We start from the raw sequence: 16,309 nt of genomic DNA on the forward strand, positions 1-16,309 counted from the left end.
GAATGAAGTCCTCAAGCCAACCCTGAGTAGGGAGTATGGGAGGTGATGATGAACGACAACAGCTGGGGACTTCACGTTCCTGAAAATGTTATCAGATGGGTTAAATGGATAGCGTAAAAGAACGAGACAGGCAGCACAATCTGTCAATGTTATGGCCCTAGTTTCAGCCTAACACTGATAGATTTTAACATTTATAATACTCCTCTCTATAATTCCCAAAGAATCCTGCTAAATGTGGCCGCAGTGTTTTCTTCTACACTTGAAATAGTATCCTCTTGTAAGAGAGGAAATTAAAGTACACTGAGGTGATGCCAGCAGCCTCAATTTGTCTGCATAAGGAAGAGGAGGGATACACTCAACAATGTCCCTGATTGGGAAGTACTTTAATTGATAGGCTTTGAAATTTCTGCTGAGTTTTGCAGTGTCAGAGTAATCAGAAATGGAATTACTCTTCCAGTTGTTCAAAGTAAAATTGTTAAAGCCACTTTACGTGCTGCATCTTGCTGAAATGATTTTAGTTGGCAGCAAGTACTCAGTGTGGGTGAAGTAAATGAAAACAAATTATTCCTGTTTCTGGAATGCCTGGCGTATGCACATGCTGCTGTACCACTGCCACAGGTTTAGGGAAGACTCTAGCAATTTACTCCTTCATTCCCACATTCTGTTCTGTCAGTTTTAAGCTGCTGGAATACAGTAAGTGGAATGAAAGAAATTGATAGTTTTGTACAGAGACACATTCTGTTCTTACGGAAGGTAAGAGTGACTATTCCTTCAGTAAAACAATATTAATATAGCAGTTTTTTTAGGTGGCAGAATGCCATAGTCCTTCAAATGAACAAGCATATATATATATTTATATTTTAGAGCCTCTGCTATAGAAAATCTGATTAAAAAATCACAGTACTGCTATTATGCTTTTTTTCTTTAAAAAAAAAAACAAAAACTTAACAAGCACCTTCAATAATATTTGTAAGACTCCTTTTAAATTTTTCATCAGATTGTGACTGGACGAAATACCTGTACATGTTTATTCGTCAAAACCTAGAAGTTCAATATCTCCCCCTTTACTTGCTACAGGACACAGATGAAGTCCTTTGCATGCCCTAAATACATTTTGATGTCTTAGGTAGTAAGAACACTTTTTAGGAATGTAATGCAACCTCAGTTTCTCCAGGAAAGCAAAATGAGTAAGGAACTACTGCATTATTTTCCAGTAGGATATGAAACCAGAAAACAGTGTTCATTTTTTTTTAAATCTCAGTGAGACTGGTTACTGATGCTGATTCAGGCTGTCTGCACATGCAGGTAAATAACACTGTGAGGCTTGAAATGTGATTAATAATTTTATGGTTATCCCCACAAATAGAAGGACTAGAAATATTTGAAATCTAAGCCTCTTGTGCATAATTCTGTATCAAGAAGAACATTTTCTAATGACACAACTGTACAAGAAACTATGATGAGTATAAAGCACCTAGAAAGAGAGAATGCAAATTTTTTACAATAGCCGCAGGTAGACAAAAAGACAGGAATTTGATTTTCAGAATTAATTGATTCTAACACAGAGTTGTAACGATAAGAATTTATAGATGCACAATGACATTAAAAAAAAAAAGCTTGGTGATAGGCCAGTCAGAAGTACGATAATTAAAAACACAGGCAATCAAAATGTGGAAAAAGTTACATTATGAGAGCAGGCAACTCCTATCAGTAAGAGGCACCGATATGGTTTCTAATTTAGATTTTACTTTACCTGTCTGAACTATGAAGGATGTTTCCGAATTAGCAACGTTGTCTCTCAAACCCAAACAACAGTTTGGCACCTTACACAGGCGATTCAAGTAAAGCCAGGCTGATGAACCGACCCCCTCTGGAAGAACACTGAACTTATCATGCCATCAGTGTAATCCTACTTCCTCAACACTTTCGGCAGAACAAATGCAACAGAGAAGAGAGACAGCAAAACAACCAGTAACTATCACTAATTTGAATTCAGTTTGCTAAGGGAAATTCAAGATGCAGCTATTCATCAGCCTCGTTCAGCTGGTATTCCAAACTGAATTATCTATTGCCATGACCGTTTTGTTTAGGAAACATTCAAAATTAAAATCCAGGGGGAACAAAATCTTCATAGAAACACAAGGTAAATTAATTAATACACTAGGGTTGCAGTTATTAACAGATCTCGGCTCAGTTGCAAATTACAGCGAGTTTGTAAAGCTTCCAGCTTTAGTAGGTTTTTGCTTCACTCATTTTAGAGTTGCCACGCAATTGCCTGTCATGATCATGGGAAGAACGCAAAAAGGAGGGCACAAGTGCTAGCTGGGGTACGTTGCTGGGAGAGACTCTATCTTTGCCCACTCCATTTGTTTAAACATCTTAACATTTAAACTGTGTTTGCAGAGTACCTAGACAAATAAAACTCACAGATTTGGTATAGGTTAGATTGTAAATTGGATGTAGCACAGTGAGAGATGACAAATACATGGAGAATACCATGGAAGGAATATAATGGAATGATGCTTATTATTCATGAGATGGAAAGTATGCAGATGTTGGTTCACATCCTTTTAGATCTCACTTTTGTTTTGTCTGTTTTGTTTGCTAACACGGAGAATCACTCAGCAAGAGCCCTAAAGATGCAACACTGAAATGATTAAGGAGCACTCCTAAAACGTACCCAAAATAGTTCACATATTTAAGATTAAAACAAAAAACTCTGGTGATTCATAGCATGAAATCAGCTAAGGCGATGGGACACTAAGTAGTATGGCCTTTTGCATTTTTCCAGGATAGCACAGCTGAGCACCGAACAGAAGTGCAGCAGCATGCCTTATGACCGGCCCAGTCAGGAACACGTGCCGTGGAGAAGAGCAGTGCGTTACCCGTGCCGGGCAGGGTAACGAAGGGGGCTCAGGTCCCAGGTGCTGTCCTGTCATGGGGGCACAGGTGTCCAAATGCACTTACGCCATCAGAAGGTGAGGGGAAAAGACTTTTAACTGCAGTGGTGTGGGAAAACCAGGACATAAACTTGTACAGAAGCTCTGATCTGTTCTAAACACATCGTCTGACATTGTGATGACACCTGTAAGGGCACGCGGCAGTCACTGCACCAGAACACAGACTAAGCAACGTCAACAACACTCATAGAAATACCACACTGCCAGGCTGCTCCATTAATTACAGGCCCAAGGCACGCTGCCTGAGTTTTGCAGTTGCAGCGCCAGATCTGCTCATCACAGCTCATACACAGGCTGTTTGCTGTCAGCCTCTACCTTCCACAGCTGCATAATTAGGGAGTCAAGACTGAGAAACCCAATTTCTCAGATCAAACGTAAAATGACTTTAAAAAGAATCACCATGTAATGACAATGTGAAAGTAACGCAAAAAATAAACACATTCACCAGCAATTTTCTTCCCAATTCACAGTCAGATTCTGATTCTGCCGAACACGAGCCCAAAGCTGCTAGAATCACACCTTGGTCAGGGAGGGACCTCAAGAGACTATGCAGAGGCGGCTGTTCCCCTACACTGAGGCAAGACAACCAAAGTAATACTGGAACGCTGTTTACCAAAAGGGTAAAGAGTGCGTGAGAAGGCGGCGGTGGTCAGAACTTGGTGTCGGTGTCCTTGCTGTCCCATACACGGTGAAGAGAACGCTCCCACTCTTGCTCTTCTCATCATTTTAACTTAGTGGACTATGGAAGGTGGAAGGAGTCTAGCAATATACTCAAGAACATTTGCTCCACTACGTAAAGCGTGAATATATTTCTGCAGTCCCATTTTTCTTCAGCAGAGTAAAGCAAAAAGGAAAAGACTACCTGGTTTGACCAAAACCATGCTATTCAGAATGGGCTGCTTTTCAGTCAGGCTGCATCCTAGAAATATTTCCTCTCTGTGTGCTTTATTCAGTACATATGATAATCCACTGGAGTTAAGATACCAAAAAATCTGACTGAATCACCATGACAGATGAAGCCCATATACTAGTTCCTAAACAGATCTTTAAAGTCTAAGGTGTTCTAAGATAGCTGAACAGTGGTTCCTAGTATTTTTTTTTCCATGGAAAAACATCCTTAAGTTGGGGATACATAATGAAATTCATCTGCAGTGCAGTACTTTATCCTCACCATAGGAAAGTACTAGAAAAACCCTCTCTGGGAAAAACAGGTCTTGCAGTTTGCATGGGTTCTGAGGCTTCACTTTGGGAACCCCTGCTTCAGAGCATTTAAACCATCTGCATAATAAGAACTTTAAATTCAGGATGTGATCGCTATAGTTCCCAGTGATCAGCCTGATAACTTTCCAAGACACTAGCAATTCTGCAATGGAGATTTTTTTTCCATTGCATTTGGGTTTATGTTGTTCCAATCTGCACATAAAATAGTCTGCCTCCTTAAAAATATCCATTGCCTGCTACTTCCTGTATGCCCAGTGATTCTGACGAGCAATGAAAACGGTATTCTCTTCTGGAACAGTAAATGGGAAACACTTTTTCCATGTCTTCTAACCCAGGTGTGAAGTCCCACAGACAGCTAACGTGGTAAAATGTTTCCCGTGCACAGAGGGAAAATGCACTGCTGCAGGGATTTGTGACAGGTTTGTAAAGTACCAAAGGCACATGAAGTTTTATTTCTGCTGCTGTAGGGCAGGTGTCCACATTGCGGAGAACCCCTCTGGTACTGGTGGTCTCTGACAAGAGGTAAAAGAACAATCCAGGACAGTAATGTAACCCTCACACCATAGGGTACTCCTGGTAGGTGAGACTTCAGAAATGGTCCCCAGGTGTTACAGATGCTCACGCTTCTGTCCTGAGAACGTATTGCGGACTTCGGTTTGCAGCACAGTCAATGTGGTATCGATAGGGAGTATTTAAACTTCACTGTAAACTGAAAGCACAACACCTTCATACATTTATTTAACAGCTGTTTTGGCAGAACACCACTGAAAAAAAACCCACTGAAATAACCTACAAAGCAACACTAAGCACTTAAGGAATGGAAAGTGGGCATGCGAAGAGTGCGCACCATCTGGACAGCGAGCTATTTGGCACCAATGTGCAGCTCCATCGGTTGATGAGCCTTTTCTACATAAAACAAAATTCTTGCAGTGGTCTAAACAACAACTGTACCCACTGTTTGTTAAAGACGCAGTTTGTTGAGCAGTGTCCACTACAGTGATTTGCACATTCATTAAAATTTAAAACAGAATAAATGAAACCACCTCAAACTTATTAGAACATTTATGTTTTACAACTTTCAGCTCACTCAGAGCCTGATTCTTACAGCAACATTCTTTAACAGAACCTGTTTCTTACAGAAATATTCTTTGGTTTAGAATTTAAAAGGTATTTAGTGAATGCGCAGTGGGGAAGGATGCCTCTGGTTGAGTAACTCGAAGTTGCTCTGTGGAACAGGGTTTCTCCCTCCAATAAAGCCCCGGCATAACTCCAGACAAGTCTTTTAACCCAGCAATCAGGCTCACGAGTCCCTGATACCATGATGCTATTAGACACACTGAGGAATTTGAAGTTCTAACTACTCCTAGCAGCCACTGAAAACAATGGGATTTCTGCTCTGAGTGAGTAACGTGCTATATAATGGTGTTCGCCTGAAGCACGGCACCCCATAGGTACTTCATACTGGGCGCCCAAGACCTCAGTGGACACAGAACAAATCAGAGGGCGTATCACAAGGGGGTCTGAAGCAACACACTGTACCTAGGGGAGGCAGGAATCACGTTTTAACCAAAAATGGGACTGAACGACACTGAAGAGTTTTGTGTCTTATGCTCACCCACTTTACATACTAGATGAAACAAAGCAGCTGGGATAAATAGCAGCACACAGTTTTATAGTTAAGGATCGTATCATAATGTTTGTGGCAGGAAGAAAGAAGTAAAACTGCAAAACTCCCTTAATTTCTAACTTCTTCATTGTTTGACTTTGTGTCCTCAGAAATGCTCTTTTTTAACATAATATATGAAAAGAAAACCTGAAACTATCATAAATTTATTTGAGGAATGGAAAATGTCTACATGCACTAACCAAAGTGGTTTTATTTTATGCCCAATAAATTAAATGATAGAGCAATGGATGCGAACACATGCAGATTCTACGGATGGGCTGGAATTAAATTTTCTGGTTCTTACAGATGAAACCATCTTTTCTTTTCTGATTATAAGAAATTCTAATACAATAAACCAGAAACTGGGATATTGCTAGACTGGGTGAATATTTTTTTTAACAAAAATTGCCAAGACAAAAATTGCCAAGACAAGTAGCAAGAGAAATCTTTTGGCTGAATGTACACCACTCCTGTCTAAAATTTCACTACCTTGGGAATGCCTGCACGAAACAGGAGAGTGAGAAACCCCAGCCCTGGAACTAGCATGATGGCCGGGGAAGCAGAGGCCTGAGTGGTCAAAGTGAATCTTTCTTGAAGTGCTTCCACTTCTGTCATTTATTGTCTAAGTAAATGAACTTGAGACAGAGACTGATGTCACAGAACAAGAGGAAAGTCATTTGTTTACCCCTACTTGCATACAAAAGCAAATCTTAAAACCTTGGGTGAGTATATAAGGTGTAAAAGAACCACGGCCCCATCAAAGCATAGTTTCTTCCTTAGTGAACAGCTAGGGCAGACAAAGCAGAAACACTCTAGTGCAATAACAGTAAGTAAAAGCAGTCTTCCAAATAATGCATCTTCACAGTAACAGCTTTCAAGTCACTGGCACGTCTATGATGGAGGACCAAGATCTGAGGCGCTGCTCTAACAATCTCAGTAAAAGTAGCTATTTCAAGACTTTTGTAGTTGTACCAGGCCTCCTATATCCATCCCTTCTTGCCTTATTCTCTAACTACTGTAATGATTCATCCTTACACTTCCTGAACATGCTGAAGAAACAGCAACTAAATGATGAAGACAATAGCCCACATATTCTGGCCCTCACCTGGAGTTATACAGCCTGGAGCTAGCTAGGAAGAATAAACCACTGACTGAAAAAGGCATGGCAAAGGAGGTGCTTCTCTGTATAGTAGGATGATTTGGGTCATATCAGTCCTATTGTAATGCACGCACTGGATGGAGTAAGTAATCTTCTAGTGTAAGTAATCTGGTGTCCTTCTCAACTTGTTTTTCTACCATTTATTCTTATGCACATTCTTATACAATTGTCAGGTTCTTGTAGAGGAGAGTGGAAATGCAGACAGTATGCATTTTGGAGCTTACACCGAGAGATCCCTGCACCAAGCTCACAGGAATTCCTTTTGTTATTCTGAAATCTGGCTTCAATATGAGTTGGTCTAAAAGATACCTGGAAGCTCTTCCAGCATTATATTTCCATGAATAAGCTCAAAAAGGTCCATCAATTTTCAGAGAAATGGTAAAAGGATATAATCCCTCCCCAGATGGAAATTTCTTGTATCAGAGAAAGGAGATTAGAAAGAGGAGTCTTCACATAGGCATTTCTCCCTACTGCTCTCATCAGGAAAACAGAATATGGCTGAAACCTCTCTCTCAGAATTAAGAAAAAACAGTTTGATAAAGAAACTGAAAGAAAAAGCTACTCAAATAGCACATTCTGTATCATACCATTGAAACAAATGCACTCACAGCTAGCCCAGTGATTCTTCATCTTCCATCAGATTGTCATATTTTTTGTAAAATTAAACCAAAAAAGTGATGCTATCGTAGATGCAAATTGAAAATTATTAGTCAGAGATGTTCTCAGCTCATTTGAAAAGTGAGAACAGGTAAACTGAATCAACAGGTTTGTTGGTTTGAAAGTAACTGAACAAAGATCTTAGTCTTTAAAAAAAACACAACAAAACCGTTCATCAAAAGGAACAAACACGTCCACATTCTATCAGCAAGTATTCTCAAAGAAGCAAGCACTGACCTTGTACTATGTAGGGAGTGTTCTCATTTCTGACGGGCGAACATACAGGACGAGGGGCAGGGGCTGGAGGCCTGTTCATGATAAACGACCTGCGTTCTTTCCTCTTCTCCTCCTCCTTCTCAGCCAGTATCAAATCGTACAGAGATTCATCCAATTTCGCAAAAGTGTATGGGTGCTCCTCCTTGTCATCTTCCTCATATGTATCTTGGTCTTCTCTGTAGCATGCTGTTAGGAGTCCATCACCATATTCTCTGTCACTTCTGTCCTCCACAAAATTCCTTTCTGAAAAAGCAAGGAATTGTGTTCCATAGGTGGGGTAAAGAAAGGAGATTAAGACTTAACTTTAGGCTTTAGATTTTTCTAATGTAAAGTGGAGACCTAATTTCAGTTCTAAACTAAGACATTCTGATTCTCATTGGTTTCTGATCATCTACGTCAGCAGAGAGGATATCCTAAAGGTATAATTTCAGCTTCAGGGCCTCCTCTTGATTTCACATCAGATTATCAAAATTAGATGCTAATATATTGGCCCAAAGTAAATACTCTTATTTAAAAGCAATGCTGCATACCCCAGTTGCTCCAACAAGAGTCATACGAACACATTCCTTAATGGTGAAGCCAAGCAAGTGGTACCTGTAGTCCTTGGCATTTTGGCAAATCAGGCTATTTGTTAGCTGTTGCAACAATGACTTAAGAAATTAAACTTATTTTAGAAAATGTTGGATTTTGTCTTTCCAACATCTTCAATGTCCCATTTGTTTTTGAGCATTTTACTACAATGTACTGTAGGGAAAAGTGGAAAAAAAATTGAAAGCCCCTTAAAGGATAAATGAAATTTATGACCTCTTATTATCTATGCTGAGACTATCCTAAACCCCACACCGAAATGACTTCGCTGGGTCTCTACTCCCCATGTTTCATAGTACATCTAATCAGAACTTGCTTTCCTTTAGCTTTTACATTTTACAGCTTTAAAAGGAATTGTCAAGTTTCCTAATACCTGGGCTTGTTTTGACTTATTTGTATTAAAAAAGCCCACAAACTATTAAGAATTAGAAGCTGTTACCAAGGCTGCTGATCCCATCCATGTCTACAACTTCCTTCTGCTGATTACCCCACTTTCCTGGGCAGATAGCAGACCCACTCACAGTTCTGCACTGAGCTCTATTTTCCTAATGTTGTAATGAACTGCATGTAAACGTGCATTCACTGAGCTAGGCTTTGGTCACTACTGGAGTTTTAAATGCTTTGGCTGCTATTTACAGTAAATTAAATAATTGTTGTATCTGTTTATGGGTTCAGAGGAGCTTTACAATTTTTATGATACATTTGTAAATGGGATGTGTCATTTATAAATGGGCTGTATTATTAATACATATTATCAATATGTATTCTGGCTCAGATATAATTTTTAAAAAAAAAAAAAAACAATAAGCGTGATTAATACAGCTGCCATATTTAATATGAAAAGTATTTTGTTTCCATGCCACTATAAAAGTTCCATTTCTTCCTCTGTAGGATTTTCTTTCTTTTAACTCCCACAGGGGGCACTCTCATGCCACTGCCAAAAGAAAGACTTCAAGAAGAAGGGACTTGCCTTTTAGGTCTTCCATAGCAATAGCTAAACTAAGTGGCTAACTAAAAAAACGTAGCAGTGACTCATTAGAGCTCTTTGAAAGCAAATACCATGCCAATTTAGGGAATTCTGATACCCCCATCCCCACCCCCAAAATAAAGTGAAACAAAACCAAGCCTAGGACTTCAGGAAAATTCACGGCATGTCTTAAGTGACTGATTCACGCAGATGCATTCCTAAATGCATTGGTCTTATCAGCACCACACAGCAGAGAAGTTTCCACTTCTGGGATCCACGTACAGGTAACTGGCATTTGGCAGAGAGGGACACATTGCTACCTGACGGTGTAGCCATGAGAGCTGTCCCAATACAGGCGTTTATATCAGACCTATGCTAACAAATCCCATATGCCAAACCTGCCCCCTCATTTGTGTACATATATACACACCTACATTGAGTATGGCATAGCAAGCAAAATGCATTTGCAATAGTGGTTTTATTTTGCCCCTCTTCCTTTTGGAATCTGTGACTTGCTGTACGTAGCCAGTTTTTTCTTTCACGGCAGAAAACAGGAAGAAAACCTGTCTAAAGCAGGCTATAAGGCTGAACAGCTATTTCTGTGCACTTACATGAACATCAAAGTGCTTGGTGATGGTAATTTAGGCCTCTAATAGGTTATGCCACATTTGAAAAGAGAGTTAACAGTAATAAGCTGTGGAGCAAACTCACAGGCAATTTGTGCACACACTTATCAGTAGTGTCCATGACAAAAGTTTTTTTTTTCTACAAGATTTTTTAAGACTGGTATTTAAGCTTGAATTCTTTTGCATATTTACTTTTTGCCAATGAGAAAAAAAAATATAATCACTCCTTTTGAAATAGATGCAAATGGTATTTTGGACTTCTCAACTACAACACTAAATTTTAGATTTTTACTCTGGAGCTGAAATATTTAAAAAAAGAAAGAAAAGCATTTCCTTAAAGGTCACAATCTCTCTCTCTCTCTTTTCTATTTGTAACACAATGTAGTGTTTTATTTCTAACCACAACATTGGCTAAAACATAATAAAATACTGTTACTTCTCTCCACACAGTCACTTTTGTATTAATTCTACCTGTGAAATTATAAACTGCATTAAATCAAGATAGCATTTAATATTTTTAAATGTAAATATTTAAATCAACTTGAGAAAAATACAAGCTTAGTGTTTTGTTTTAGGCCTCTCTTGTAAAACAAGTATTTTATGTATTAGTTGGTAGCATTCTGAGACGGACAGAGTGAGAAAAACCTGAAACCGTAACCCAGCAGCCCACACCTCTGTATTAGCTGATATACCTGGTTGTGAAGACCTTCATGCAGCAAAGTTCACAGGCACACGTTTGCTGTGCAGAATTAGGGCCATGCTGTCTAGCTACTACTATTAGAAGTGAGCATACATAATTCCTGCAGCAGCACCTAATCTGTGCTTACATGTGTGTTTGTATCTGGGGTTCTTTTCCTCCCAAGATCATACCTTGTGATAAATTGTGCAGCTCATCCTGCCTTACGGTGCCAGGCAGATTTCGAGGGGGAGGAGCAGGTGGCCTCTTGTAGAAAAATAAGTCTCTTCTGGTCTTTTCTGAATCATCAGGTATGCTGGCATATAAATTGTTAGGATTGTTGACAAGGGTGTAGGTATCTTCCCCTTCTTGATCTTCATCTTTGGTTTCCTCTCTGATGTCTTCTACATCATCTTCCTCTTCCTCATCCACCTCAGCTATTTGTTGGCATTTTGATCCAATTCCATATTGATCTCCCAGGTTCAGCTTGGCTTTTAATGCTAAAGAATGCATTATTTCATTTAAAATTTGCCATCTGGAAACATTTCCTGTTTCAAGGATTCCCACAGAAGCAATGCAGTGGCTAATAAAACTTTTATGAACTAATACAGTGGAGGAAGGCTGTCAAATACACACCGTCAGTGAACAGCTTTTAAAATATTTACCAGATCAGCAGTGGAAGTTTTTATTATGTCTTGCTACTCTGATATACAACATCTTTGTGCAGACGGTATGTTCAGGTTTTCTGGAGCTGTTGTCAGAATGCAATCATACACACTTACCATACCTCCGTAATTTGTGTTACTTGATTTTCAATGGAGCACAGTGCACTACTAGGAAAATAAAGCCCTAGCTCACCCAGCTGTGTAACTTGTTTTTATACAATGGATTTTGGGTGCCTATTTGAATCTCTCTAAAATAAAATACACATTGCCCTTGGGAGACATGGCTGGACTCCTGTGGAAATTTTGGGTGGTTTTTAATGGGCCACAGACCACAGGTATGTAAAATGATAAATTTTCAACACTGTACAGCATCAAGATTTGGGGGGGTGCACGTAAGTGACATAACAGAATAAGCTACACTGGTCCATCAGCAGAATTACAGTCAATGCAGAGCTGGTACTACAGAGCCCTTTCCATTCTGAGCTACCCTTTGGTGAAGTCTTTCTTCCACCACAGATCAAAATGGGAGGTTAGAGCATGTAGGTGACTACCACGGCCATCTGTTACGATTCACATTCTTCCTCCATGTGCCCACCCCAATGTACTCCATATATAGTGGAAAGGTGACAGAAACAGTGGAAGCGTGTCACGGCTAACCAGATTTCTAGCTCACATTTTCACAGTGTCTATTGTATACCTAGATGTGCCAAAAAGCAGCAGGCTTAAACATTGCAAATAAGAAATATCATGTTCATACAGAATATGAGACAGTTGGAAAGACAAAATTGTCAACAAACAGATAAGATGGAAACTGGATAAAGTTTAGCTTTATAAATTCATGATACTGCAAAATATATGTAACTAAAGAAACTGTCATCAGTAAATGCAAACAAGCAGCTCTGCAGTTTTCAAGAGGAATTCATTTGACCACACAGATTAGCAACAAACTTGTGATCAATATATGCTTAGGTGTATAAAGATCAACCTGCAAAATGTCTACTCTCTGTGCCTCCACACAGGAGCTGCCCACACCTGTAGCCAGGGTCTCCTCTTATATGAAGGCTCTCCTCGAGATCTGGATCAGAGATCACAACTTTGTAGAATTTACCAGGAGCGCTAGTTGCACCATGGTCTGTCTTACTGAGCAAGACTTTGTTATCACGACTGAATCCCTTGCCTGCCTTCCCCTGTCCCCCAGGACACCTGCCTCCTCGAAAATTGCAGTAACGTGGAAATTGGAAGTATTAAAATAAGTTGGCCCCTGTGTTTGTCCATAATCCCACACATCACAGCTTATGATGTGACGCTGATAAACAACATGACTTACTACTCATGGCTGGTTGAGTTTCCAAGCCTACCATAACCACGTAAGTGTCATCATCTTCTGCTTCCTCCTCATGATCGGTGAAATTATATGTCATTTCATTCTACGAAGAAAAACAGAGTAGGGTATTGGTTTTGGTAACATCATGCCCCAACAAAGCCAGGCAAGGTCAATGAGGAAATGGTTATCTGGAGGAGAAACAGACACGTTTTCTTCTTCTGGTTCTGTCCAAAAACTGTGCGTGTTTTGCAGAGATTTCTTTTCTACCTGCACACTCTGCTATTCATATAATTTTTAACATTTTACTAAGGGGAAATCAGAGAGAGAGAAATGTAATACGTTCACAACTATGTAGTGGTACAGGTACCTGCTACAGACAGAAGGAATGCACGTGTCTGGGTACATAAAAAGGACACGAGGTACTGCCATGAAGTGATACCAAGTTTGGACGGAAAGGATTCAAGCTAACTCATCTCTGCTCAGCACTGCAGCGGGCTGTTCAGACAGTTCCCACCTCTGCTCCCAGCTACGAAGCACTCGTAGGTAATGAGAAAGATCTGTAGCAGAAAAACAGAAAGTCTACAGGATGTTACTGAACAGCTTGAGGGTGCAAAAAGTGCAAGAAATCTCTGGAGAAGTCATTATAACCAGTTACCCTGTCCTAGTGCTTGGTACCAGAAGCCACATGTGCACTGAAAAATCAGAACCAGGACTGCAAAGCGTGCTAGCATTTTCACTTCAATGCCCAAATGTGGCAAAGCATTGTTTCTTGTTCCTCTAGAAAGCTGTTATATTCACACAGCGCTATTCTAAATTAGGTTTAGGAGGGTCACAATGATTGGTTCTCTAAAATGTTCTCACTGCGTTTCTCCAAGCAGAAGAAGTACAAACTTGTGCTCAGCCCCAGCCACTAAGAGCAGATTTGTAACTACAGACAGTTCTGTTGTCTTAAAACACACAAAACCCACTTGTTAATTGCTGATTTTCAGAAATAACTGAAATTTTTTTTCAAGGAACCCAGCAGTACCTTGACTCCTGTGGGAGTGCAATACAAAACTACCCTGCGTAGGCACAGTCGAGTCCTCAGTAATTATTTAGGAATTCTGAACCACAAAATGTTACCTCTGGGGGATTGAGTGTACCACCCCAAAAGAAAGTAGGGAAACAGCATGCTCCATATATCATCCAGTCTGCAAGGTTAATTATAAGCAGATTAGTAGACAGAGGAGTCAAGAGGGACAACTGGTGGCACTCTTCCACACAGTGCAGACACTGATTCCCACGATCTCGTGCCCGACACTCAAGAAGTTTGTTCCCAGGATCCTGCTACTCCTGGCAGCTACAGCCACTATCCCAGGGACACAGGTCCCAGACCTTAGATTCATATCATGGCATGAAAGGGGAAAACAATTGGAGAAACTGCCTTTTTTTTTTTTTTCTGGGGAACCGAGAATGCCTTCTTCCCTGCTGCTCTTTGCCATCTCACAAGTGCCAGTTCTACAATGTGCAGCCACCAGACTGCGCATCAGGGGCCTTCCTGGCCCGCTTTGCTTTGCTTCTTCAAGAACATTGCCAGGTTCTCCATTGAGCTACACCTGCCCCCAGCAACCAAGTACTAACCTCTGTCTCCTATGCCCATACAGAGAGTCTCCTGTTCTACCTGAGCTTCCCCATAGTTTATCTGGTTCCCCTATTCTTCACAGAAACAGGATATCTCTAAAAGCCCTGAAGTTGGGAGCTTTTCAAAATACTTGTTTTCAGAAGATTTAGGTCTGTATGTGCTAAATGTAGCTGTACATTGGGGAAAAAAAAGGTCTCCTGTCAAGTTCTGTATTTCTTGTGTGACACCGAAGATCTATGCAGAAGAAATCAAGCAAGCAGAGCTCTAGAGTTCATCTCTCCCACTATTACAGTGGAAGACCGTATCAGAGAAATTCTTTCAAGGTGTTTACTTCTACCTTTGCAAACACAAAGCATGTGTGTTTATATAGTAGTAAATGAGGTCAAAAGGGAGACGAAGAGTGGAGCTGCTTATAAGCCTTACTAGTTTTGGTGACCATCTCTGGTAAGTGGAGGAAACAAATGGCACTTTCTGATTTTCTCACTTGATACAGCTATTTCTCAGCTGGAGGAAACCTGCTGACTCACAGAAAACCATCTGGGGGCATCTTTAAAACCTGAATGTTTCAGAAGACTGAAGGTCAACCTGCCCCACTAGCTTAGTGGCTTCTCTGAAAATGCTGAATTCATTTTGACAATGAATTGATGAAAACTTGCCTCATAAAAACATTTTTTATTACTTCTGATTTCTCTTGCTAGCTGTGTTTCATTTTGTGCTTTGGTCTTTCTCATAATGTCCTTAAAGTGCCTCTGCTACACTTCCCTGCTTGTCCTTCATTACTTGATAGTTTCCTTTTCCTTTGGACCTCATTCTCCTATCTGGGGTTTGTCTCTTACTACACTTCCACTCTTTCCTCCACAAAGAGGTAAGTTAGCACTTTTTTGAAGTCTACCACTATTATTTCCTTTCTCACTCCCATCATAAAAACTGTATAACACATCCTAGACTCCTCTCAATTTTACCTTCTGTCTGGACACCCTCAATGAGTTTCTTCTGTTTGTTTTCAAAGAAAAGAATCCTCTACTTCCTTTCTCTTAAATATCAAATCTCACCAATGCATTTAATACCTTGCTGGATAATGCCTCCTGCTGGGTCCCTTTCCAGGCAGATGCTGGTGTTATCCAAATCATTACGATAGCTAAATCATGTGCTTTTGATGGCCCTGCAAGTTAGCTGCTCACAAAGTCCTCCTCCCAGACGTTTGATGGTCTCTACAGCACACAACCCAGGACACCAACAACCTGCTTTTCCACCTCAGTGGCCCCCAGGGATGCCCAGCAAGTCTGTCAGACCCTCTCCATGATCCGGACCTCAGAGCAAGCCTATGCATTGTTGGTACACAAACAGCATTTTTTTTCTCTTCCCCTTTTTGTGCTTCATTTCTCTAAATTAAACTGCAAATAAACTTATGCCTTTCCAGCTTGTAGACCTATACAGATCACTACTGACTGGTATTGGAGATTCTAGAAGAGGGAGATAGCATAAGAAACCCAAGTCTGGATGTATTTTTGAGAAAAACGAGCTCCCATATGATCATGAGAAGTTCTCTACTCCCATAGCAAAATGGATGGTTTTCACCTATTCTACATCCTCTCTAGAGCAAGGTAGAAACTCTTTTCTAGACAATCTAAAGAGAAAACTATGAACCTGTTTCCCTAAGTGACATAACTTTTCAATAATTTCCTTTCCTTTCCTGTGTGGCTTCCTGACCTAATGGAAACCTTATTGATCTCTTCACAAATGGCACAACCGAAAACCATGATTGCCTCTGATAATTTCCAATGGTTAATCCATAGAAAAAGCTCAGCTGATCTTCCCACAGAATCTACTTTCATGTATGCTGACCCAAACCGCAGAGATGTAGAAACAGATTAAACATATTCAAAGTACTCCTACATGTCAC

The 16,309-nt window shown here is 40.2% G+C and overlaps 1 protein-coding gene across 7 annotated transcripts in view; it reads right to left on the reverse strand.

Moving 5' to 3' along the window:
• The window catches only part of BANK1 (B cell scaffold protein with ankyrin repeats 1), a 143,564-nt gene that overhangs the window by 13,943 nt on the left and 113,312 nt on the right, over positions 1-16,309 (reverse strand). For all 7 annotated transcript variants that reach the window (XR_005819417.1, XM_040555592.1, XM_040555593.1 and 4 more), the window contains 3 exons: positions 12,792-12,888; positions 10,991-11,296; positions 7,901-8,182 (listed from right to left, as the gene is read on the reverse strand). Coding sequence is in view for 6 of the 7 variants with exons in the window: in XM_040555592.1 (XP_040411526.1) it covers positions 7,901-8,182; positions 10,991-11,296; positions 12,792-12,888 (685 nt within the window). In the remaining variant the exon portion in view is untranslated. The remainder of the gene's footprint in view (positions 1-7,900; positions 8,183-10,990; positions 11,297-12,791; positions 12,889-16,309) is intronic.

This window comes from Cygnus olor, chromosome 4, assembly GCF_009769625.2.
Source record: "Cygnus olor isolate bCygOlo1 chromosome 4, bCygOlo1.pri.v2, whole genome shotgun sequence".
In the NCBI taxonomy this organism is placed as follows: domain Eukaryota; kingdom Metazoa; phylum Chordata; class Aves; order Anseriformes; family Anatidae; genus Cygnus; species Cygnus olor.